The sequence below is a fragment of the Phoenix dactylifera genome, chromosome 11 (assembly GCF_051530095.1).
Source record: "Phoenix dactylifera cultivar Ajwa chromosome 11, Ajwa_hap1_PhDact_Kaust_v1.1, whole genome shotgun sequence".
NCBI classification, from domain to species: Eukaryota; Viridiplantae; Streptophyta; class Magnoliopsida; order Arecales; family Arecaceae; genus Phoenix; species Phoenix dactylifera.
The window spans coordinates 24530268-24555446 of NC_143200.1; the positions used below are offsets into that span (position 1 = coordinate 24530268).

Below are 25179 nucleotides of genomic sequence, written 5' to 3' on the forward strand. Positions count from 1 at the left end.
ACGTTTAGAGCCTTGCACTCTAACGATTGAGCTAGACCGCCTTATAGTGGATTACTACATTATGATCTACCCTCCAAAAGAAAAATCTTTCGTTCAACTAGATATCAAGTAGGGATGGCAGCCGAGTAGATTTTTTTAGGTACCGGACCCATCTTGAACCTTAATATGACTCGTTTAGTAAAATGCTATATAATTCATGAAGGATTTGGATTTTATAACAAAAATCTGTTAGGGTTTGGGATGGGTTTGAGATTTGACTCTTGGGATTCCAAGTCACTTTTAGGAGTTATGATGCTTAAAGCTTTTGTTAGAGCAAGAGTATGAATTACCTATCATACACAAGATTTCTTTTATGACCAATACATGCATTTAAAATAATCAGCAACCCCAGGCTTTGGGCCATGGCCTCTAGTTACTTCAGGTGTATCAATGTGCAAACAGAGAGGTATGACCTCTTGCCTTTAAATGGGTAAAGATTCCATGAATAGCTCCAAGATATACCTTGTGGAATGACAAAGAACGGGGTTCTTCTAATCTTTATGAAGCACGCTTCATAGTGGAGCGAATATGCTCCCAAACTTTCCCGCATGCAAATTTAGGCCGGTATGTTTCTCGGCGGAGTTTTGCCTCTTATTTTAACAGCTTGCTAAAGCTGCTCGTGGGGAGGTGAAGAAGTGCAGGTGTTAATGGGTCAGGTTTAGGCATATCCATACCCAAACTCAAAATATATTTCTTAAAGCCAAATCCAAATCTACATCCAATTAAAATTTAATACTGGTACCCAATATTCGATCCAACGGTTGGGTATTAGACCAGGTTTCACATAGAAATTGGATATTTAACAAGTCTACAATTTTGTACTATTTTTTAAGATTATCTGGTGCACCTAGAATGCTACCTCATGAACTATGAAACATTATAAAGACAAAAACAAAAAAATATATTTAAAAGACTATATTTATTCAACTATTAGTTTTATTACCTAAATATTTATGCAATCAAAATACATGAAGAATGAAAAGGATTTTACAATAATTAAGCTTTGTATACATATTAAATCACAATAAATACATCATTAAAAGACTACCAAAAAATGAGATAAATGAGAATGTGGTATAGTAATTAGCATAGTTCCATTTTTTAATGTCTTTAGATAAATGATAAGAGCAAAATGTAATTGGCTGATAGTTTTTTAAATTTTTTCATCATAGGGATGCTTAGAGAGAGAGAGAGAGAGAGAGAGAGAGAGAGGATTGTTGGGATCCGGTCAAGTTATGGCCCACATTGACAAATGGCGTCAATATGGTCCAAGTGGGAGAATGTTGGATCCTATTTAATTAAACCCTGATCCCGTTTAATTAGAATCCACATTTGACGAGTATTTCTTGAATTTTGTAAATTCTGATGATCTTAAGGGCATTAGGGTAATTTCACGACAGTGAAGAGTTACCTTGGATTTAATTAAATAGGATCCAACATTCTTTTACTTGGACCATATTGATGCCATTTGTCAATGTGGGTCATAACTTGACGGGATCCCAACAAGGATATGGACAAAATGATAATTAGACGAGATCACTTCCCTCTATTTCATAGAATAAAATTATTCGGCCCAAATGGCCGAGGAATTTGTTTGATCGGGTGTTAGACCATGCCACAGCCCTTCAATGGTATTTGGCGCGATGTCCCCCAAAATAGAAGGATATCCCTCCCATTCCACATACCAAATCTAGCTTCTGTCAACCATAGTTACTCTGGTATTATTTTATTATCTATAGAAGTACTTAGATATTAACAAACACTTCAACGAAAAATTTCGGAAAAAAAATAAAATATGTTTACTAAATTCAAGTCAAGAAACGTGTGGATTCAAAAACAAATCAGACTTAAATCGAGTTTATTTTAAATATGGTGGATAATTTTCTAAATAAGGACATAATGAGATTATGAATATTTCTTTACCATATAATAATCGTGATAGTCCTTAAGAGATCAAATCAAATTAATTAATTTATGGGACATGAGAGATAAGTCTTAATCAAATCTCATATGATGCTCGTGACAGATCATGTTACCAATTGTTCAAAGCCCATATGATCGGCACAACTTTTGAAAATTCTAAGAGCACCCAGAAGAATCCAAACCCAATCAGACTTCATCTCAACGCTAACGGGGCCCACCCCCTCGACGTGTTATTTAAATCGGTTTTCTTTGGAGGGTGCTAAAAGTAGAGCAAAGGAGAGGTACCTTCCATTCATATCACGTTCCCGGTCTCCTTCCGCCTTTCAACTACCTCCTCTTCTCTCCTCTCCTCTCCTCTCCTCTCCTTTCATCCCCTGTTCTCTCCTCTCCTTCCCTCTGCGAAAGAGAGTACCCATCAACTCACATTATTTGATATGAACTTGTTTAACACGAACCACCCATTTGTCTGCTTTCCGTGGTTCCTCATAACTCCTCAAAACCAAGGAAGCGAAGTCCTCAAGGATTTTTCCATCAAATAAAGCGACAGTTGGGGAAGAAGTACTCCTTCCTTTGATCTTGGAAGAGAAAAGAGGCCTTCGCCATTGATATATTCTGCAGGGACTTGATACCAACACGTACCACTCAAAGCCCAGAAGGACATATAATAAGTAAACTAGATGCAAGGGCCAACGATCTAAGGAGGATCGGTTTCTCATTGCCATTCTTCCATGGTGCAGTCTGGCCGAGAGGAATGGGCTTTGCGACGAGCATTGGGAAATACCACCTTGGCCGGACTATTGGGGAGGGCAACTTCGCCAAGGTCAAGCTGGCTGTGAACACCGAGACGAATAAGAACGTCGCCGTTAAGATCATAGATAAGAAGATGGTGTTGCAGAACAAGCTGATGTATCAGGTGAGTGGGCTTTGTTCATCTTCTTGCGATAGATACCAAATGCTTTTGGAAAGTGAGTCAGCCTATTTTAGCAGATGTATTAAAGAGATTTAATGAATCTCAGCCTATCATTGTAATGGTTCATTCATCAGGTCAAGAGAGAAATCAGCACAATGAAGCTTCTGCATCACCCAAACATTGTAAAGATATACGAGGTTGGCTTCGAGGTCCTTTAATTGACTTAGTTATGTGTTTTAAGATTTTAATTTTCTCCAATGGGAACTTCTGATGCAGGTAATTGCGACGAAGACCAGGATTTATCTTGTAATGGAGTATGTCCCTGGAGGACAACTTTCTGATAAGTTGGTGGGTTTCTGCACCGATGAAGTTTGGGTTTTGGTTTGATTTGGATTGAGCTAATGACACGCCTTCTATTTCTTGGTGGCAGTACTATCTGAAGAGGTTAGATGAGAGAGAGGCAAGGAAGTTCTTTCAGCAGCTGATCGATGCCATTGATTACTGCCATGGCAGAGGAGTTTACCACAGAGATCTGAAGGTTAGAACCCAACTTACGAACCGGTAAATATTATGTTACCTTGGGGATTCCATTCTTCATGGAGATTGGGATATTTAACATTGGATTCTTAACAATGTTGGCAAAAGCAGCCAGAGAACCTGCTTTTAGATGGCAAGGGCAACCTAAAGGTATCCGATTTTGGGCTCTGTGTATTGAGAAAGGTGAGGACAGACCTCTGATTTCCAATGAACAAGCTTAGGGAAACTTAATTTATGAAATATTTAACATTGGATTCATGGAATCATTCAGCCAGGAGACTTGTTGTCGACCGCCTGTGGATCTCCGAGTTATGTGGCTCCTGAGGTATGAAATGACCCATTCAGAACTTAAAATCTCAATAAAGAGATGGAAAGCTTGATTTGCTTAGCACCTCCACAGCATGATGATGGAATAACACCAAGGTTACTGACAGAATCCTGAAGATGTGGCACTGAAACTTTTGTCTAGGTGTTTAGGCAATTATGCTAAATTGTTATCATCGTTCTTTTTTCCCTTGAATAAGTTTTTGATCATCTTATAGAAGGTTTATTTGGGTAGGACAAGGAAGCTGGAAACTAAAACCTTCAAACGTTCATGAGACTTCACTGAACTTACTGTTAAACCTGAATTAGATTTCAGGTCATATTTCTTTAATTGTATTATATATTATAGTTCTAGCCAACAACTAAAAATTAAAGCACTTAGAGAATTCTAGCTCTTCGAGCAAACTAGAGTTCAATTTTGTATAGGATTCCCTGAAATAAGAAGTTTGAATTCTAGTTAGGCCAAGCATTTTCACACTATGTTGGAGGGTGATTCCTCCTCCTGCAAAATACAGGACTCAATACTACAATTGATCATTTATTTAGTGTATTCATGCCACATATCCAGACTGTCTGGGGCAAAAATTTGATGATCCACCGCATTGTGGCATTCTGATGGTGAGGCATGAAGCTAGAATTTATCACTAAGTTCAAACGTAGTAAATAAAATTTAGGTTATCTTATTGAATAATTTGGATTTTTGAATGACTGAAATTAAGGTCTTACCCAGGGATTACTTTGTGGACTTCTACGTCCATGGCTCCCACCCAGTTTTCGAATATTTTGCATGTTGATTATCATGGATGTACGTACACAAGAACTGTGTAATATATCCAGTCAACAAAAAAAGAAAAAGAAAAAAAGATTAAGAAGGTCCAAGAGTGTCGATTAACCTATAACTCCTCAAAATTAGGGGAGTAATAATAGTTAGCTGGGAAATACTTTTGAGTAAGTGATTCTCTCTTCTTCTTCTTTTTTTTTGTGTGTGTGTGGTCAAGTCAAGATCTATTTTAATCTGGAGGCATATGTTGCGTGGGTTGTGTCAAAGGAGTTCTGTTCTCTTCTTGTTCTAATTTCTTTCAGGTTGTTTCTTGTCAAGTGAAGATCCTAAAGCCTGTTCTTCTTAAAAGTTACTACATCACTATCATCTCCCTTCACAGCTTTCTTAGTAAACACAAAAAAAAGGATGCATAATTTTTGGCTCTCTCCTTAAATCAAATAAAAATAAAGAAACAACATTTGACAGAAAATGATCTAGATGTTGCACTCGAAAAAAAATGATCTAGGTGTGCTCTTTACTGAGTTGAGTAGTATTTATATCTGATTATTTGGTTAAAACTATTTGGCTCCTATTCGCAAATAGTTTTGGCCTGCTTAAAACTGAACAAGTAGCAAAAAAAAATGCTTTTCAATTTTTCCTGATTTCCTAAAAGTACACTTCATCCTAATATCCTAAAAGCACACAAAAATTGGACTTTATTCAGTCTTGTTTGGGAACCAAAAAGAGTTAGGGTGGTATTGCTGCTTGATGGCACACATTGCATGATTAACAGGTGATAGTCCACAAGCATTATGAGGGAGCAGCTGCTGATGTATGGTCTTGTGGAGTGATTCTGTTTGAATTGCTTGCAGGCTACCTACCTTTTGAAGATCGCAGCCTGATGAACTTGTATAGAAAGGTATATTCTCAAGGAAGATGTTACTAGCCTGTATTTTTTTGGTGCAATTTAACAGTTAGTTAAAAATACTGGATTCCTGTGTTTGAAAAGATATCTAGAGCAGAATATACATGCCCCTATTGGTTCACAGCCTCCCAAAGAAAGCTAATTTCCAAGATGCTGGATCCCTTGCCAACCAAGGTATTCCCTGAAATCCTTCTTCACATGCACAATGATGAGATTTAGTTCTTCAAAGCAACATGATGCACATACTTGGTTAAGAAAAAAGCTTATATTCTTCCTCACAATAGCGGGCCACGATAGCCAAGATTCTCGAAGATGAGTGGTTTCGGGTGGATTATGAGCCTTCAGCAGGATACGAAAATGATGAGGACCTGAATTCAGATGATATCAGCAATACAATGGACAGCGAAAATGTAGGGACTTCATATGCTCCAGTTGTTATTCTTCCCTCTACTTTTTATTTTTAGCCATATGGGTCTTGTGTTTTTCAAACTTTGAACTCTATACAGGAGAGAACCAATCAGACAGTGGAAGGAAAACTACATAGATTTATCAATGCTTTCCAACTCATAGCAATGTCCAGTGACCTTGATTTGTCTGGTCTTTTCCATGAGCAGGTATTTCAACACTCTAAATCTAACTGTTTATATTGTTCGTCCAACATTCAATTCTAACCTTTGTGAATAAGCAACAGAAAACAAAGCTTGGCTCCGAGCATTCAATAGATGAAACACTGGAAAAAATTGAGGTCGCTGCGAAGGATGTAAGCCTATATGCAGAAAGGATGAGAAATTCTAAGGTACAGTCCACTTACTGGAGTTGTGTAAGCAACAATTCTGGTTGAATGATGTATCCTGTTCAATGTCTCAGGTGAAACTTCACCGTAACAAAAGTTTAACAAGGAGTAGGTCCCCCTCTACTCTATCAGCAGAGGTAAAAGCTTGATGAAAAGCCCTGCCTTTTTCTTTCTTGCTTAGCCTTACTGATGAAAAGCCGGAAATTTCAGGTGTTTGAGGTGACACCAATTCATTGTGTTGTAGAAATATCAAAATCTGCAGGAGATCTAACAGCATACAAAGAGGTAATTCATGTCTGTCTAAGTTTACTTGATTTATATCCAGGTAGAGTGACTCTTATTTATCCAGACTTTCATAAACAGTTTTGCGAAAGCTTATCGAGCCTGCTCAGGCAGAGCTCTGCTGGTAGTTCATCAGAATTGCAGGCATCTGAGGCTGATGAAAAGGCTAGAAAGGAGTTGATTGTAAGTCTAAAAATTATATTTCTGATGTCCAAACCAAATATTTTGCTTTACTAACTTCCAGCTTTCTCAAATGATGCAGTTTAGCAATGAAACAACAATAGGAATGGAGTAAGCAGTTTTCTATATCGAGGCCTGATCCCTACTGACCCAAGTTCCATGCAAAGGTGATTAAGAACTTAACGCCTGCATGATGACAGCATTACAGCAAGCACAACATTTTTTTTTTTTCTTTTTTGTAACGGATAATAATCACCCTTATAGAGGTTATTTTCCCCACCTTCACCAGTAATTTTGACATTTTGTAGTAAACATTTGATAAGGTAAAGTCCATGGACTAAGTTTTCTATGCAGTCTATTATTTTTTGAATCATTGTCTGAGTTCATTTTTCACTTTTGGAGCAGAAGCATGGCTGTTTGATAGTTGCCAGATTGAAGATGATATGAGATGGGATAGAATCATATGAACGGTATTCAAATTATTCCAGCTAACACTTAGAATAGGCAGCAAGGGAAGAACCGGAAGACGGCCGAGCCAACCCGAAAGCAGTATGCCGGAATCCTGCCACCCGCCAACGCAAATACTGGTCAGCCCAGGCAGGGTTTGGGCCAAAGCATCACAACTACAACCCGTCATTTCCTATTACACTGTGTTACCCTTCCCATCAAATGGAAGGCCGTGCAATAAAACAATGTTACATGATGAAAGACTTGAACTATGATTTGAATGATGGAATTGATCCAAAATTAACCCGACTTCTGATCTGGAATGGATCCAAAATTAATCCCATCGAACTGCCTGTTTGGATTCAAAAATATGATCCTTTTCGTAATATGGTTTGGATTTGGATCACTGAATTCTTAATATGAATATGAGCTAACTAGAACCAATCCAAAACTAACATATTTTATATTTCAAAAGACCCTTGTTGAATACAAGAAATTAGTTTTTCTTTTATAGCATAGTTCCTTGACAATTTATTTTACTGATTATAACTATATATAATTCTAATCAAATGCTAAATTTTCAAAAATGTCTACATATTGTCTACTATTATTTGTTGTACAATATATTTATAATATAATTATATAATTAATACATGTTATTTATTTAACATGTGTTTGGATTACTTTTGACTCGATTTGATAAAAGAAACCATAACGTTCAATCCGATCCGGTTGAAGAAAATTGGACCGAATTTGGATTTAAGTTTTTTCTTTGATCCCATTTAAATATAGATGGAATTTGGGTTGAGCCCATCCAATCCGGCCCGACTCGACCTATTCTAGGACCTAATTTGGTTGTGTACTCGGCAACCAAAATGACGAGTCATTTGCCAACTCATCTTATTTTTATTTTGCGGTATTTGATAGAAGTGGAGCCTTTCCCCTACCCTTCGCCAGAGCCTACCATTTCCGGTCCGGATTCCGCCGCCGAGCTCGTAGGGCAGGGTATCATGGAGACGGAGGCGGCGAGGAACGCGAAAGAGTCGCTGGAGCTGGCCTTCCAGATGTCCAACATCCTGGAGACGGGCCTCGATCGCCACACCCTTTCCCTCCTCATCGCCCTCTGCGATCGCGGCCTCAACCCGGAGGCTCTCGCTGCCGTTGTCCGCGAACTCTCACCGCCGCCCTCCAAGGAACCCATCTCCTCCTCGTCCTCCTACTCCTCCTCCTCTCGTGCCTGTCTCTACCAGCCCTAATTTCCCTCTTCACCTCCCCAGCCCTAAGGTACCAACTCAATCTGATTCCACTCATTGGAGATTTCTATGCTTTATTCTTGTACAACATAAAACAATCCACTTGATCTATCGGCAGGAAGCACGGAATGGGAATGATTGATTCCATTTCGAAATTACTTCGCCCCCCATTTATCCTGCATACAGATGATGCTATGTACCGCATATTACTGTACCAAGTTTGGAGTAACATTTGAATTTGTGAATCCCTTGTTTTATTGTGGAAATTTGCTTGTTTCCAGATAACTTGTCGGTTTTTACTAATTGAATAGAATGGTGCATAAGTCATCTTATATCAACTATAGTGTCTCCCCGAACTTGTAGCTTTGTCCCGAATACAATGGGTTCTAGGAGCCATACACATGCATACTTGCATCAGCATCTGAGGGCACGATTTAACAAAACATGAGATTTGATTTTAACTGTTCTAAGATATCCCTAAGATAATCGGTTAGGGCGACAAGCAGACTTGATTGAGATCTTTCGAGAATATCCAAATCAATATAACTATTTAACATTATGACATAATCCCTATTTAGTTGGCTAATGGTGCTTGGTTAATTTCATGTTTATCTAGAATACCCTACATATGTTTCTGTTACCCTGAAGATCGTCTGAGATTTTGCCTATTTGGTTAGATCCATTTATTTGTTTAGGTGCATCTTGAACTTGGTAGATTTCGTGGATCTTGTTTTGATGCAATATAAGATTTTCTACTTGTCACCTTTTATCAAATAATATTGTTGAGCATCTAGGATACTTTCTTTCTGCTCGAGTTATACTCCTTTTTATGGAGAAACATGTTTATCTACTGGCTAATGCTAGTTGACCTTAACACATTTGGCTTTCTCTCGCATACCCAGTAAAAATGCTTGAACAATGCATAGGTCTGTCCTTGCTTATTACTAATCTAATTTGCAGTCATGTGCTAAATACTTTATGAGCATTGACTGCATCCGGCTTAATTGTCTCAACTTGCTTCATCATCTAGAAATTTTGTTGCAAGACTTAAATGCCAATCTGGTCCTACATATCTTAATGCCTAGTTCTCTAACTATATTTCCATCTTGTGCCGAGTTCTTTATTCCGTTTCTATTTTCTTTGTGGCTTTCTGGTAACAGTCTCTTTATAGTGTTGAACTGCTCTTGACCTCCATCAGTGCTTATGCATCCTCGAGCATTGATTTAGCTCACCCATCAAACCTGTCACCTTTAAATCAATCTTTAAGGTCAGTGCTGTCTTTGTTGTTCAGGATGTTCATGCGTATGTCATTCAAGCTTTGGTTACTCCTTTAATTCTCATGGCAGTCCCCCAAGCAGAGCTACTTGGGACTCCATGATGGTGGTGAGATTCATTCTGCAAGTGTCAACAACAACTAGTTCTGCTCATCCTTGTTTGCTTGGCATTAGCCTCATCTCACGGAATCAAGAGTTTTTTTTTTTATTTTATTTCCAATGTGTATGGAGAGGGTAATCATGTAGCTAATGCCCTCTCAAATCTGGATATAGACATGGAGAACTCTATGGATTGGTTGGAATCTAGCCTACCACCTTCCCTTAGAGATTTTGTTGTTGCTGACGTTGTGGTTGCATCTTTCAGAGGATAGTGTAACCTCTGCCATTCACCAAAAAAAACAAATGTCGCCTTGGGAATTTGTTATCCAGTCATCCTGCTACCTCTAGTATTCTAGCACATTTTGTACTGTTTGCTTATTTGTTGGTTGATCTATTGCACGCCCATTCGTATCTTTTTAAGACCTGATATGAGAATGAAGGGAATGAGGGAAGGGAGACGATACACGAAGGATCCAGAGGAAAAGGAAAATCAAGATGACATTTAGAAGCTATTTATAAACCCCTAACCATACTAACCCTCTCCAAATACTCACAGCTAGTGATCTTCATAGCTGATAGGAGGATACCATATGACTTGATATGTTGCTGCTGCTGTTTGATTGCTCCTTATTTTTGACTAAACTTTATCAGCACAGGCCATTTTTGTCACCAGATAATCCAGTAAATGTAAAAAAAATATCTCATATCTTTTATTAAGGCATGATTTTAAGCAAGTCATTGTGTCTACTGTCTAATTCCTGACAAAGAGAACCTGGACATATTGGGATTGATTTTAAGCAATGGAAGTTATTGACTTGCTTCAACTATAATATGTCTTTATACTGCAAAAGTAATGTATATTTTAAAAATAATGAAGGTACAACATTGAATTCTTACGATCAAAGTTCTTTAGCTTGTTTCTCCTCATTATGTTCAATTTGAGAGAAAGTGGGTCCTTAGGTCTGTCATGTCAACTTGCCCACAAAATTTTGCCCCCTCTTTACTTGATCTATATTGTTATCTTAAAGTTTTTTCAGACCATGTCTCACAAAGGTCGATCAATTGTTAACTTTAAAAGGACCTGGACAGCCCTTTCTGCTCTAATATCTTAAAACATCGCTGACACATCCTTGTTTCAACAAGCTTCATATAAAATGCCCATTAGAACAACTTTGTTGGTTAATTGGTTGATTTGTCAATGAATAATGACCTAAATATCTGAATGAGGGGCCTGTATGCCTGGAATCTCACAGTTGTTGCTCATCGGATTCCCACGATGATTTGAGGATTTCAGAGTCATACCGAGTCAAACCTATAATAGGAGTGCTTATAGAAATCCTAATATCAGATGGTTACCTAACCCTATTTAGCTTGTGATATTTCTCCTGGTAGTTGTTTTACTGTTTCCTGTGAGATGGTTAATATTGCGTGTTGTAATAAGTTGATTCGTTAGATGTAAGAATCACCAGTTAATTTTTTTCTCACAAAGTACTAGCTATTCATTCATCAATATAATAATTTTTTTCCTAGCGTTCATATGCTTGTGAATCTTGTTTTGCATCTTTTATATTCTAGGCAAGTACTATTCTTTAACTTGCACTCTACTTCAAATCAGGTCAAGTGACACAAGGGTATTAGTAGAGTATTACTTGGTGCTAAATGTGGAGCATGAGGACTCTATTGTAGGGGATCTTTGTTGTCTTGAAGAAGCAAAGACCATGAAAAGGTCTCAAATATTTACTGCAATGGCTGAGAACTTGATGATTTTCTTTTCACTTGATGCTTTAATTCATGTTTGTAAATAAACCATCAACTGTATTAACATGCGTTAGTTTGAGGGTGTCGATGGAAAGAAAATAACTCTCTCTACTCTCTGATGTATTTCAATTTTAGTATATGAGGCTGTCCTCACCTTCTGAAGTATGGTATTTAACAGGGATTTACACTTTGTTGATGCAGACTACGGATTCGATGGCTCTCAGCTTTAAATTCAGACTTGGTAGTATGGACATTGATTTCCTTTTTTCAATCAACATGTAGCTGAGGCTGCTCCGGTGTCGCTTATGATCCAATACTTCTCTGATAGAAAGTAAACAATATGAAATCTGAATGTCCACTTAATTTTTTGTTGATGGTCTATATTATTGCTATAGTATGATCTAACTCAATCATAGTGGAGCAGCATCTTAAATTAGTTATGGTGGGAGTGAGATTCCTGAAGCTTAGCCTACCTTCAAGCATTCTTCTGACTTTGCAGGGTTTATTCTGTGCATCCTCATTCGCCAGCATCCATTATCAAGGATTAACCAGAGAAACTATTGTTTATGATTCATTCGATCCAACAGCAATGTTGTTCAATTCGGCCTAGACCTTAGACAATGTGTAGGCCAAGAAGCCCATGAGGAAAAGAAAAGGTTGCGCACCATCTAAATGCGGTAATCTGTCAATAACATGGGCATGCATTATAGAGATAAGATAGACTCTTTTTTTTTAATCTCTTTTTATAGCAACTTAGGGCCTCACCTAAAATAGCTATTTAGAAGGTATTTTTTTGAGTTCTTTGATCATGTATAAATACTTAAGATCTCTCCAGTGAATAACCAATGTGGAACTAAACACACGCGCGCACGGGTCGCATATATTTGTTTTCGTTCAGTTAAGAGTTAAATATCATTTAAATATAATCACAAGCACTACGATTGGTCTATGGTCAGCTTCAATAGATACGTGCTGTAATGTTTTTTACTCCATATAGATTATGGATCGGATCTGCTATGATATTATTTATAATAATTCAGAATTTTATCTAAAATGTATAGTCGCAAATCTAAATGATGATCGTCCATGATTTCGTAGACTCACATGCTACGTGGAGAACGTCCCATGTGCCATATTTGGCCATCCAATTAAAGCTATTTTGCCGATCACAAACAATCAGTGATTAGAAGACGAGATGTTGAGAGGATCCTGGCTCATTTTTTCGGTAGAATTTACACCAAGATAACTAAAAAAATTATAAACAAAAAGCAGCAGAGAAAAGAACTAAACAAACTACAAGGGCAATCAGAGTTTCCCAAGATAATGAGAAGTTAACCAATCAGTTTACCCTTCTCTAAACATATGTCGGGCCTCAAAATATTCCAGCAATAAGCAAACATGAAGATCAGCTGGAAGAGGACTCGTCAACCGGTCATTTGAAATTTTCTAAATCCAACCGATTTCCATCGTCTGAGCGAATCACTCGGCCTACAACCCAATAAAAGGATACTTAAAAGCTGCTCTTTAGCATTTAGATCGGTTTACGCGATACGTAAAAACCGGCATTTTCAGGTGAAAAATGCTATAAAACTATCGAGTCCATTATGTCCGGTTAGGATCCGTTATCGCGTATCCTTGTCCGGGTTTGGGCTTTTCTGATCCGACCCGTTTTTACGCCGCTGCAAGTAACTAATCTCCATCTCTTCGTCTATATAAATAAACCTTTTATCTTGCGTGTTTATTTTCGTCTCTTTGCGCAGAAGAAGCAGGCGGGGCGAGAAATCTCATTTGCTTCTTCTCCGCCCGACCTCAGAAGAAGAAGAAGAAATCCCAGAAACCCTAACTCAGCGGCAGGCATGGGCCAGGGAACGCCCGGTGGGATGAACAAGCAAGGCCTCCCCGGCGACCGGAAGCACGACGGCGACAAGAAGGACAAGAAGTTCGAGCCGGCGGCGCCGCCGTCCCGCGTCGGCCGGAAGCAGCGCAAGCAGAAGGGACCCGAGGCCGCTGCCCGCCTCCCCACCGTCACCCCGCTTACCAAGTGCCGCCTCCGACTTCTCAAGCTCGAGCGCATCAAGGACTACCTCCTCATGGAGGAGGAGTTCGTCGCCAACCAGGAGCGCCTCCGCCCTCACGAGGACAAGAACGAGGAGGACCGCTCCAAGGTCGACGACCTCCGCGGATCCCCCATGAGCGTCGGCAACCTTGAGGAGCTCATTGACGAGAACCACGCAATCGTCTCTTCCTCGGTTGGGCCTGAGTACTACGTCAGCATCCTCTCCTTCGTCGACAAGGACCAGCTTGAGCCCGGATGCGCGATACTTATGCACAACAAGGTATGAGTTTTTTCTTGATCGCGATTTGTTTGTTCTCTGATTGCCAATGTAGGGTTTGTTAATTGGGGAGGATCCCTTTTCCCGATCGATTTCAACGATTTCAATTTCAATGAATGCGGATGAAGTGTTTAATTGCTGATCTAGGGTTTCGGATTTAGATAGCTCTTTTGGGATTTAGGGGAGGAAGATGGTGGATTGGTTAGTTAGGGTTTTTCTTTGACTCATATGCAAGCCGTCTAGGTATTTGGCTTGGTTTATTGGAATCTAGCGTGCACGGTGTCTTTGAGATCTATCTGATGTTATCTTTGGTGAAGACATGGAGATAGTTCAGTACGAGGAAAACAGAGAGGATACAATATGGTTGATATGTCTTCAATCTTTCTTATATCTTTGCCTTTATTGTCGTGTTAAATATTATGATTCTGCGTCATTGGATTTGGAAAGACATGCTTTGATGTTGACGTTGGTGGATTTTCTAGGCTAAGAGCAAGTTATGGTAGCCATTTTGCTTTCTGTTTTTTGGGTAAATAGGCCATTGTTGTCATTATCATCCAAAGTTGTTCTCATGAAATTTTCCATGGAACACAACTCTATGTAGGATTGATTTGATTTTGTTACCAATTTTAAACATGACATTATGCCTCTAAAGTTTGGTGCCCATAGAGAAAGTTACCTTATGAATTACATAGGGAGCAAATCACTGTACATAGAAAGAATCTAGGCAAAGAGGGTATAGAGAATTATCTCTTTCCTTGAGGGCCAAGGTTTGCCATACCGAACCATGCTACTTAGTACTCGCTATACTAGACCGTACCGGTAGCAAAGTAGTACTCGATACAAGGGGTGTACTGAGGAGTGCCGATACCACGAACCAACCTGTACCTACAACTGTACTTGCATGATACTGGTATGGGTACTAAAATTGGTACTACGAACCATGCATGATGCATGCATTAAAATATGTCAGTCAGTATAGTTCTATTTATTGCAGAGGTCATTGTGGAGACATATAGTTCATATCAAGGGTCCATGGGGTAGAAGTTGTCAGAATCTGTATGGGTAACCAACAGAAGATAGTCTAATTTTATGGAAGAATATTGTTGATTTCCCCCTTTGTGTTGAATACCTCATATTTTATCTTCTCCTAATTCTTCATTTCTTATCCCTTCATAAATGTTCTTTTTCCTTCTATTGTGCAGTATGCCTAGTTGCATCGCTTGCATACTTGTATTGTGGTTATATTTACATCGTGATTAACATGAATATTTTCTAGACTAATACAATTTGCCACTCATCTTCTCATCATTGCATTTCATCTTCATAATCTGATTCCATCCTAACTTCATAGCTCTAAGTTAAATGTCTTGGTAAATGAGTATATACATATTTGCTTTCGTAAACATGGAATGTATATCATTTGAAGATCTAAATCTCAAAGTGGTTTCATGACTCAATCCAACCTCATATATGATTTCATTAATGTTAGGAATGATTATAATTTACACAGACCTTTATTTATTTAGCCAATGCATTTCTTAGTTTCTGTTTCAAATTGATTTCTCTCCCCATTTTTCATTTATGGAAATTTATCATCTCGGTAATGCTACAATGTCGCTAGACCTGACATGAAATGGACGGTTATGTAACTTTTGATAACCTTAGAAATTCTTTTGTTGCGTGAAAGATGTTGGAAGATGTCAACCTTTTTCTTCAGTGCACCGCATGTTTTAAACAACATGCTTAAAGGTTTTGTTTGGTTGCCCAAAAGAATGAAAGAAAAGAAAAGTAAATTAGAGGAATAAAAAATAAGAAAAAGAAATAAGAAAAGAGAAAGATGAATTTTCTTATATTTGGTTGAACTAAAAAAATTGCAGAGAAATTTTCTTGAACCACATGCTGATGAATTTCAAAGTTGTCAACTTTTGGAGGAAAAAAAGGCTTCCTAGAGAAAAGCCTGCTTATTTTTCTCTCCCAGAAACTCCTTTTAAGTACCAATCAGTGGAAAAGAAGTTTGATATCTGTGTTAGTGTAAGTTTCTTTTGTTTCACTTTCCAAGCAATCAAACAGAACCTAAAACTGACTGGCATTAGTATGTATGCTTTACCATTTATGTATTATATTAGTAGTAAAATGATCTATTTTGCTGAATTAGTATATTTTAGTTGTTAGTTTTCTTCAACCATGAATTGGATGGTTGACTAGTTTGAATGGCAACTTCAGTAGGATTTTCTTTGTAGGCATTTGGATGGAGGACAGAAGATTAAAGGTAATACCGGGATTTTCGGATTTTGGTCTTGATAAATTCATCATTATACACAGACACACAAAGTTAGATTTCTAGAAAACAAATTGTAAAAAGACTCTTGTCAAGGTAATGTCCACGAGAATGTGCCAAAACCAAATGAATGAACAAACCGTGGGCAAATTTTGGTCGGAAACCTGTTAACAAAAACATTTCTTATGTTTCATTAAGGCAGCCAAAAGTAATTTTCTTGCATATAAGAACTCTTACCTACATTCACATGTTGCACTGCTTCACTTACCTCCTTGTAAGAATATTTCTTGTTTAAGTTCAAGTCTCTTCTAATTCTGTCCGCTGTGAATTTTATGAGACATGAAATCACAGAAAGATTAGTCTATTGCTTTTAAAGGAATTACACTCATAGAATAACGTTTTGTGATTTAATTTTTGCAACCTTGCAGATAAGTCTCAGCATTGTATTAACCACAATATATGCATTTGGAAACTAATTATTTTGGTTATGGCATTTGAAAAACAAAAGATTGTTAATGTGTGTTACAATTCATTCATTTGGCCTACATAAAAAGATGTTTCATGTCATAAAAATCTAGTATTATCTGGATGTTAAAGTCCTACTCATCTGCACAGCATGAAGTCTTGAGCCAAATCCTTGCCTTGAATATCTTATATATGTTTTCTTTGGTCTTAGCAGAAATATTAGTGCTAAAAGTTGCTCGTGAAACAGTTTTTAGATGTTCATCTTATATCATTGTAAAACAAGCAAGGAATGACAATAGACATTGTTTAATAATTTCCACATAGTCATAAACAACAGTTGAGGCACAACATAACAGTATGAAATTTAGAAACGTCCATCTTATATAAAGTTAACCATTAACCTGGAGGTTTTTCAATTCTGGATAAAGATAGAAGTTGTACAAGAATCTATTGTTGATTGATGTGCAAATCATTTATCATTTTGGGTGGTAGCGGTGCATATCCATCTTCTTTAAAACTTCCATCTTAGAAACTTCTTTGACATATAAGTTCTGCTCGAGTAGCGAATCTATTGATCCACCATACACTGGGTGCCTCTTTGCATTCAAAGATGACTATATCAGAAATCTGAAGACAGACAGAAATGCTTAACTGGGGGGTTGGACATGAGGCCAAAATTTGATGGAGTCTAAAAAGTGTTTAGAGAACTGGCATGCTATACAAGGTAAGTATGTTGAGCCATCAGCTAATTGTAGAGATGCTAACTAAGGAGTTGTTGGAGAAAAAGGAGGGCAAAGATCATGGAGGTCACATATTTTGGAGAATCACTACTTTCAGGGATTCGGATTGCCTACACCTAATAAGATGATGACATCATATCATTTTTAGATGAGGTTGAAGAGTCTGATTCCAGTTAAACAACTTGCCCCTTCATCCTTGTAGGTGAATTATCTGTGCAACTGGAATGTCTCATTAGTACCATCCTTTTTGGAGCATGCCCAACCATCCAAATTCTCATGATTTCTGATGCATAGTTCATGTTTAGAAGATGGTCAGGTACCTATGCTTCCTTTTCCATTAGCATCTATGTCAGAAGTAGTTGAGTGCACGCATGTCATTTTTCATTTCTTTTTGTGTGGCATTCGATCCATCTACTGTTCCACATTATCGAAATTGTTATTTTTATTAATTTTTTAAATGCTATTGAGTTTTTTTGTAATGTATTTTCTTTGTTGATTTATTACATTTTTTATTCATTTTCTTATAAGCTTTTTGCAGGTCCTCTCTGTTGTTGGGCTTCTGCAAGATGAAGTTGATCCTATGGTTTCTGTGATGAAAGTTGAAAAAGCTCCTTTGGAGTCTTATGCTGATATTGGTGGTTTAGATGCCCAGATTCAAGAAATCAAAGAAGCAGTTGAACTTCCTCTGACCCATCCTGAGCTGTATGAAGACATTGGGATTAAGCCTCCCAAGGGAGTTATACTCTACGGGGAGCCAGGAACAGGAAAAACTTTGCTTGCCAAGGCCAGTATTTCTTTCCAGTGCATTTTTCTTTTTCATTATTCTTAAGATAGGTGGCCCATTTTCCTGTGCTCTTCCCCCCCCCCCCCCCCCCCCCAACAACAACCCCACAACCACCGTGATATGATGGTCCCTGAAATATGAGATGTTAGCTAGTAGGCTTTAACACATTTATCTCTCTCGAAGTATATGACCATTTATTATTAGGAATGCTGCTGGACTGAAATGCTTTGAATAATCATGGAATGAAATTTTTTTTTTGGTACTTGAATTAAAATAATCTCTTTGAAGATTGCTTTGCCTTTGCTAGTTAAATGTTTACAAAGGGGCACATGAACGTTTATTATGAATGCTGTTCTCCCAAAATGCTTTGACTAAATTTCATTTGATGAAAGCTTTTCTGGTACTTGCATCACAATAATGTCTTTTGAAGAATTTGCAAATTTATGTTTTGCTACGCCTGTGCAGATGAACATTTACGTAGTGTCAAAGTTATTTTTTTCCTGTTCTTGTAATTGAATGTTTCTGCATTCTGCAATGGCTTAGTGTGTCTGTTCTAAATTATGTTTTGCGCATGATTTTTTCAGGCTGTCGCTAATTCAACATCAGCAACTTTCTTGCGTGTTGTTGGAAGTGAGTTGATTCAGAAATACTTGGGTGATGGCCCAAAACTAGTAAGAGAACTCTTCAGAGTGGCAGATGACCTTTCTCCTTCAATAGTCTTCATTGATGAAATTGATGCAGTTGGCACTAAGAGGTAATTGAAATGAAATTACTTTTACAGATGCAAGTGCAATTATATCTATTATTTTGTGATAACAATGCTATCCATTATTGCGTTTTTTTTTTTTGTAGATATGATGCTCATTCAGGAGGAGAGCGTGAAATACAAAGAACCATGTTAGAATTGCTGAACCAATTAGATGGTTTTGACTCAAGAGGAGATGTCAAGGTTATTCTTGCAACAAACCGTATTGACAGTCTTGATCCGGCCTTGCTTCGGCCTGGCCGGATTGATAGGAAGATTGAATTCCCTCTGCCAGATATCAAAACAAGGCGACGCATCTTTCAGGTAAAGTTCATGTTTTGTCAGATAAATTAGGGATTTATGCTAAGTGATCATGTTAAAGCATGTTTAGTTGCTGCCACATAGATCCTTCCACATTTGTATCACAATGTTAATTATCATCAGTTGCTTCTGCAAGCTTGCTTTATTGCCTCTTCTTTTGAAGTACCTGTTGAATGCAAACTGTGTTTGCTTTACATAGATACATACATCCAGAATGACGTTGGCAGATGATGTCAATCTGGAGGAGTTTGTTATGACAAAGGATGAGTTTTCTGGAGCTGATATCAAGGCAATCTGTACTGAAGCTGGCTTGCTTGCTTTAAGAGAGCGCAGAATGAAAGTAAGATTTATATTATCAACATTGATAATAGTAGATTTTCTTTCTTTTTTTTAAAAAAAAAATGTTCGTGGGCTTTAGCTGTTCAAATTATTATGTATTGTCAAGTTGTCCCTAATATGAAGAGGTTTACAGATAAAATTATACATACAATCACACACACAAGCATACACTCACACAAACATATAATGATATCATCATCATAATCTACGTCTTGGATGATGCTCCATAACTAAGCAAGGAAATTTTTATTGGTTAGAAATCGTTGATGCTGCTCTTAATAAGTATGACCTGGCTTGAGTTACTGAAGGGCAGTGCAGGCCCATCTTCAACATGAGGCATCGAATGTAATAGCCCAACCCAAATTATTTGAGGATGTTTCAGGCTTGGTTTAGGCCTAAATTCAAATCCAATGGTCAAACCTGAACCTAGCATGATTTGAAAGGATAAGGCCCAGAAGCCTAGGCACCCTGGAACTAGAGATGGGTGAAATGCGACAGATTCCATGGTGGGGACCTCATAGTCCTCACATATGTTTCTTTCACTTGTTTTCACCTCCTGCACTTCGACATGCCTTTCCAAATATGAAATGGCGGTGGTAATGGCTGAATCTCTCGTTCTAGCTTCTCGCAATCGATCCATGGCAAGGGTGGAAATGATGATTTTGGGGCATGTGTGGAAGATAAGATGGGATGAGGAGGAGAGTGCTTGATGTAGCCTTGTAGAAGGTTAAAAGCTACATGAAGAATAAGATCTGATTAGATCTGATGCAACATCCAGTGGAGAAGAATAGAATAGATTAAGATGAAGAATGAGAAGACAGAGAGAAGGGAAAAGAAAGGCCTGACAGTCAGCATTTTCACTCCCATAAAATCTGTTTACCAATTCCAAGACCGCATTAACACTAAAATTTCCAAACTACCCTAGAAGTGCCTGGATGCTATTCATGGGTAATGTAGCGTAAAGAGTATGTCAAAGATACTGCTACAGTGCTATGCCTCAGTGAGCTTCCAAATGAGGCTTGAGATCTTTTAATCTCTGCCCTTTAATCAAGAAAACCCATCTACGACTTCAAGATCCTAAATCACTGAAACAAAGCAACATAATAAAGACTAAATTTAAATCTACTAGTTATCCCAATGATCTGCGGTCCTACAGTGCATCAGTGTGAGAGCAATGTTGGCCGGATTTCTCAAGAAAGCATCTCTAGTTTGATCCTTGGTTGAAAGTTGGTTTTGGGGCTTGGCAAACTGCTGAGAAGACAAGAGGTGATGTTCTTTTTTTTTTTGGGGGGGGGGGGGGGGGGGGGGCGGGGGGGGGGGGGGGGTGGGTTGGAGTGCGGATATGGGTGGTTGGAGGTGGAGGCTGAGGAAAATGGACGTGCTTTATCTTTAATAGGTTCTTTTTATTGTTATACTATTAATTGGAGGAATTATCACAGATTCAACTTGTATACATCACCTTTTGATATAGATATAATGGAGCATTGCCTGCACTATTCAGAACATTTATCTGGCATTATGATTTGGAGAAAAGTGTCCAAGAATAGTGAGAATGGCTGAGACCCTGAAAGACTTGTATGTTTGAATGGATTGATGAAATTATTCATTGTGATGGACGGACAGATTATTGAAGTTGTTTGTTGTGATGGAGGAATTAGCCTGTGTGCATTGGTAGAGCCAATAAGTCATATTTGATCTTTTTTGGGCCATTCAAAGATGAATTGGTAACTCTTTTGGAATTTGTTTGCTTTTATTAACAACAAAGGGCCATGTCCTCTTCGTCCAGTTATTTAGATTTGTTTAATATGTAGGCGATGTAGCTTTCATCAAAATTATGCATGAATTGGTGGTACATTGGAGATGAAAACTTCAAATTAGTGATGAATTGCTCACATTATTGTGTCGTGGTGAACTAATTCCTGGAGCATCAGACAGAACTTTTTTTTTTTTTGACGATATCAATGGATATGAAAGTGAATGGTTGATGTTTTTTTGGTAATATTTCCATCAGTTTCAAGAGTCATCAAAAGTCGGCATTTAAGAGTCCAGCTCTTCATTGGTTTATTTGTTGGCAATTTAGGAAAAAGGCAAATTTCATCAATATGATGCATGAATTAGTGATGTATTTAGCAAGGAGACTGAAAAACTGCTAATCACTTTTGGGGAATTTAATCCTCAACTATGAGATTGCATTCTTCATTGGAGTTCAGTATGGGGATGAGTCTGTCATGATGACTTTTATATTTCCTATCAGGTTCAAGGGTCATCATTATTTGGTAGTTAGTGTCCAGTTTTAATCAGTATTGTGCATGAATTAATGATGCATTTAGCAAGGAGACTGAAACACTGTTATTTGCTTTTAGGGAATTGAATCGTCAATTATGATGTTGCATTCTTTATTTGAGTTCATATGGGGGTGGGTCCATCATGACGACTTTTATATTTCTCATCTGGTTCAAGGGGTCATCAATATTTGGTAGCTCGTGTCCAATCTTGCACACTTGATTAATTGGAGGGTACTGTAGGCCATTGCCTTTCTTTTAATTCTGCATGAATTGGTGCAATGCATTATAATGGAAAGCTGCAAAAATTCTTTGCACCAAACTGGATCAGAACATGGGATTGATTACCAGATGATAAGGTCAATGAATATGAGGGTGGGCGTTTTAGGGATGTCTTCCATGTTTCCCATCAGGTGCAAGGATTGTCAAGATGTGGTAGTTGAGGTGGTTGTTATGAAGTCAATAGTTATTCTAAGGGTGGGTGTTTCAGGGATCCTTTCATATTTCTCATCAGGTTGTCAAACTTTGTTAGTTAACCTGATTGTTTTGAGGTAGTCAAAAGTCATGCTGTTTTATGGAATCTAATCATTCTCTACATGAAAGAAGAGCACTTGGTAGAATGGAGTATTCAAGAAATAGCTCTTTGTCTATCATATTTAACTTCTAGTATTCACCTCCAAATGTAAAGTACAGGTGAGTTGCATTCGTGTTTTTGATGAACATCTAAAATTTCAAGACACATTTTAACCTTAGAAGACTCTAAATTGGTCATTGCGGCTTTTGGTTTTAATGCTTTTTTTATAGTCATTAAAGCCCCACTGTAACAGTACAAAAGAAAAGTACAATTCAAAATTGTCAAAATATCTCTTCCTAACTTTCTGATCACAATAGAGATCAAACAACTTGACAGATATAACTTGAGTACTCTTAACAACTTCGCTGAATACTTATCTCTTTTATTGTTCACAAACAAATTGGGCTAATGGAACCAGATTGGTAGCAAAAAATACTTTATTCAACAGAATTCCATATAGTGCTCTAAGAAATTAAGGAGTTCTATTCTCTGTTCTCATTATCACAATTAAGTTAGGGTAATGGAACCAGAAATGGTTTGAGAGATGTTCCCTTCCATGAAATTATGTTTTGAGTAGCATGACCAATCAGAATAATTTGGAATCATTTGGATTGGAGTGGACCTAGAATATCTACTTTGTCCTTGGTCATTGGTTTGACTGATTCTAACATTCATTTCATTAAGACTCAAGGTACAAATAATGGCCAAAAAACATCTTAATTCTTGGTATTTTGGTTTAGGACCTTTGCTTTTTTGCTACGTAGAAAATCGGGGGGTTTAAATTATTTACTCCTTATCCTTCTATAATTGTTGTCACTTAAAAGAGAACAACAGTATAGCTTTTTGATCATTCATTAGATAAGATGATACATTTTTTAGAAGGGCATCCTATAGGGTCTGGGGAGGGTCTGATGTACCCAACTTTACCCCCGCATAAGGAGAGGTCATTTCCATGTGTCAAACCCATAACACCCAGGTCAAGATGGCGAAACTTTACGATTGCCCGAAGGCCCACCCTCTCTAATACATTTTTTTTTAAAATTCAAATTTCTGTATCAGTTCGGAGTAATAAATTCTATTCTCTAAACAGAATGGTTGAAAATGTTCTATAAAACAAGTGGCTTGGGCAAAATAATGTCTTGCGCTATTTTGGCTTAAAATGGCCATTGTAATGCCCTGATGACAACAGGGAAAAAAGGGAAAAGTCAAGTGGTTGACTGGTTAAATAATGGCTATTGTTTCCATTATAAAGATACACAATGGTTCTGGAGGTGATTGTTATGTTGGGATATTCATGTTATTGAAATCTTGTTGATAGCTTACCGCCCATCATTTCTTGGATATCTTGTACTTGGATGTCTAGATGGTTTTGATGAACATAGCAATGGCTTGGTATTTTTATTTCTTCTTGTTTCAGGTAACCCATGCCGATTTCAAGAAGGCCAAGGAAAAGGTCATGTTTAAGAAGAAGGAAGGGGTGCCCGAGGGACTCTACATGTGAGAATGACCTTGTCCACTGTATTCACAGGTCAATTATCTACAATTTTTTTATTTGTTCTTTGCCTATGAAGTGATTAAAAATTTTTGTCTCGTGTTTGCACACTGTTGACCATGTTATTGGCACATGGGTTACAAAAACCATTTTAGCTACAGTTGTATGAAAAAAGATGCATTTGTCCACAATGCAAAAATCCAAAAGCTCGTATATCAGCATTTTTGCTAGTCTAAGTACTAATAAATTAGTAATGGTGGGGTTAAGTCTTGTTAAGTAGGATCTTTTTTCCCCCTGAAGCAAAGGCTTGTTCCCTTTTCTCCCTCTCGACTGTATTAATTACATCAGGTGATGGTTTAGTGCCTTCTTTTATCTGTTAATATGTTTCCCTGGCACTGTGGTTAGAAAGAAGGAAATCTTGATAGAATTCAATTCTATGGATGCTAAGAAAGTCAGTAGCTATGGCTTCTCAGCGAGGAAGGGCTTGGTAAAATAGCAGAGGCTTGAGAACTGGAGATGATTGGATGATCTAAAATATTCAGATGGATATGGTTTAGAGGACAGTAAAGCTTGTTACGAGAGTACATGACCCTGGCTAGGAAAGAATGCGTATCTGTGATGAATATTGCGCATATGAGTTATGGAATTGTAGAATTTTGTTTAGCTGCAAGTAGCCAGTAGACGCTGTCACCTGTATCTTGTGGTGCCTTGACCACAGGGCAACAGAGTGTCACTGGCACTAACAAAGGGATTTTTTGGTTGGTTCCTTGCAAACCAGCCATAGTCTTGGTCATTGTCAAAAAGAAATGAATTATCACGGAGTCTGAATTAATTACTTGTCCTATCATTATCTTTGATAACGAAGTATGCATGTTTATCAAAATATCAGGGGCTTTCTGACTTCGTACTCAACTGATTTAATTATTGTTACTTGCTGCTTCCATCCACCCCCACCCCACTTTTCTCTCTTTTCCTTGGGAGGATGCCGCCTTCTTTTTCCCCTTAAATTGCTTCACTTATGTTGTTTCTTGATTCAGGTAATCACTGCTCGGACCTGGAAAAAAGAGTATTTCTAAGAATGGTGTTGGATGAACTCATATACGCATGAACTGTCATGCCTCTACCATTTGAGCTGGAAAGTCACTGTTATATTTTGAGTTGCTTTATATTTATTTTGGATAATACTGATGGGATATGGAATATTTATCCAAATCTTTGTGTTTGCATTCATGGGATCTTTTGAAAATGTGGCATGATAAAGTTGTCAAAAGCACCATTAGCTATAGTTGGAAAGTTGTGTTTGCATTCGCCTCTAAATTGAT

General features: G+C 37.8%; 3 protein-coding genes across 6 annotated transcripts; all 3 read left to right on the forward strand.

Moving 5' to 3' along the window:
* Nucleotides 1–2227: 2227 nt before the first annotated feature.
* On the forward strand, nucleotides 2228–7438 carry CIPK21 (CBL-interacting protein kinase 21). Of its 2 annotated transcripts, XR_001879450.5 has the most exons (16): nucleotides 2228–2875; nucleotides 3007–3069; nucleotides 3149–3220; nucleotides 3303–3410; nucleotides 3521–3592; nucleotides 3681–3734; nucleotides 5287–5412; nucleotides 5503–5592; nucleotides 5703–5828; nucleotides 5925–6032; nucleotides 6110–6214; nucleotides 6286–6348; nucleotides 6422–6496; nucleotides 6575–6676; nucleotides 6756–6840; nucleotides 7079–7438. XR_001879450.5 is itself a non-coding variant. In XM_008791466.6 (15 exons), the coding sequence occupies exons 1-15, from the start codon at nucleotides 2714–2716 to the stop codon at nucleotides 6786–6788; spliced, it is 1359 nt and encodes a 452-aa protein (XP_008789688.3). In that variant the 5' UTR covers nucleotides 2229–2713; the 3' UTR covers nucleotides 6789–7046. The 2 variants fall into 2 exon arrangements, 1 of the variants encoding a protein (XP_008789688.3); XM_008791466.6 differs by lacking the exon at nucleotides 7079–7438 and having other exon boundaries at nucleotides 2229–2875; nucleotides 6756–7046.
* A 599-nt stretch (nucleotides 7439–8037) lies between these two features.
* Nucleotides 8038–11885, forward strand: LOC103707098 (mitotic-spindle organizing protein 1B-like). 3 transcript variants are annotated; one of them, XR_005512494.3, is made up of 3 exons: nucleotides 8039–8404; nucleotides 11362–11472; nucleotides 11706–11885. XR_005512494.3 is itself a non-coding variant. In XM_008791463.6 (2 exons), the coding sequence occupies exon 1, from the start codon at nucleotides 8131–8133 to the stop codon at nucleotides 8374–8376; it is 246 nt and encodes an 81-aa protein (XP_008789685.3). In that variant the 5' UTR covers nucleotides 8038–8130; the 3' UTR covers nucleotides 8377–8404; nucleotides 11683–11885. The 3 variants fall into 3 exon arrangements, 2 of the variants coding, with proteins under 2 accessions (XP_008789685.3, XP_008789684.3); XM_008791463.6 differs by lacking the exon at nucleotides 11362–11472 and having other exon boundaries at nucleotides 8038–8404; nucleotides 11683–11885; XM_008791462.6 differs by lacking the exon at nucleotides 11362–11472 and having other exon boundaries at nucleotides 8042–8404.
* A 1334-nt stretch (nucleotides 11886–13219) lies between these two features.
* On the forward strand, nucleotides 13220–25174 carry LOC103707096 (26S proteasome regulatory subunit 4 homolog A). Its single transcript, XM_008791460.6, has 7 exons — nucleotides 13220–13840; nucleotides 17859–18104; nucleotides 18689–18858; nucleotides 18957–19173; nucleotides 19370–19510; nucleotides 23783–23893; nucleotides 24895–25174. The coding sequence occupies exons 1-6, from the start codon at nucleotides 13361–13363 to the stop codon at nucleotides 23864–23866; spliced, it is 1338 nt and encodes a 445-aa protein (XP_008789682.1). The 5' UTR covers nucleotides 13220–13360; the 3' UTR covers nucleotides 23867–23893; nucleotides 24895–25174.
* The last annotated feature ends 5 nt before the right edge of the window (nucleotides 25175–25179 follow it).

Bases quoted from the DNA above. Each gene is read 5' to 3' on its own strand.
- LOC103707098 (XM_008791463.6), top strand. From the start codon at position 8,131: ATGGAGACGGAGGCGGCGAGGAACGCGAAAGAGTCGCTGGAGCTGGCC.
- LOC103707096 (XM_008791460.6), top strand. From the start codon at position 13,361: ATGGGCCAGGGAACGCCCGGTGGGATGAACAAGCAAGGCCTCCCCGGC. The intron at 18,105-18,688 runs GCCAGTATTTCT...TGATTTTTTCAG, and splicing joins GAAAAACTTTGCTTGCCAAG to GCTGTCGCTAATTCAACATC. The intron at 19,174-19,369 runs GTAAAGTTCATG...TGCTTTACATAG, and splicing joins CAAGGCGACGCATCTTTCAG to ATACATACATCCAGAATGAC.
- CIPK21 (XM_008791466.6), top strand. From the start codon at position 2,714: ATGGGCTTTGCGACGAGCATTGGGAAATACCACCTTGGCCGGACTATT. The intron at 6,349-6,421 runs GTAAAAGCTTGA...CGGAAATTTCAG, and splicing joins CCTCTACTCTATCAGCAGAG to GTGTTTGAGGTGACACCAAT. The intron at 6,677-6,755 runs GTAAGTCTAAAA...CAAATGATGCAG, and splicing joins AGGCTAGAAAGGAGTTGATT to TTTAGCAATGAAACAACAAT.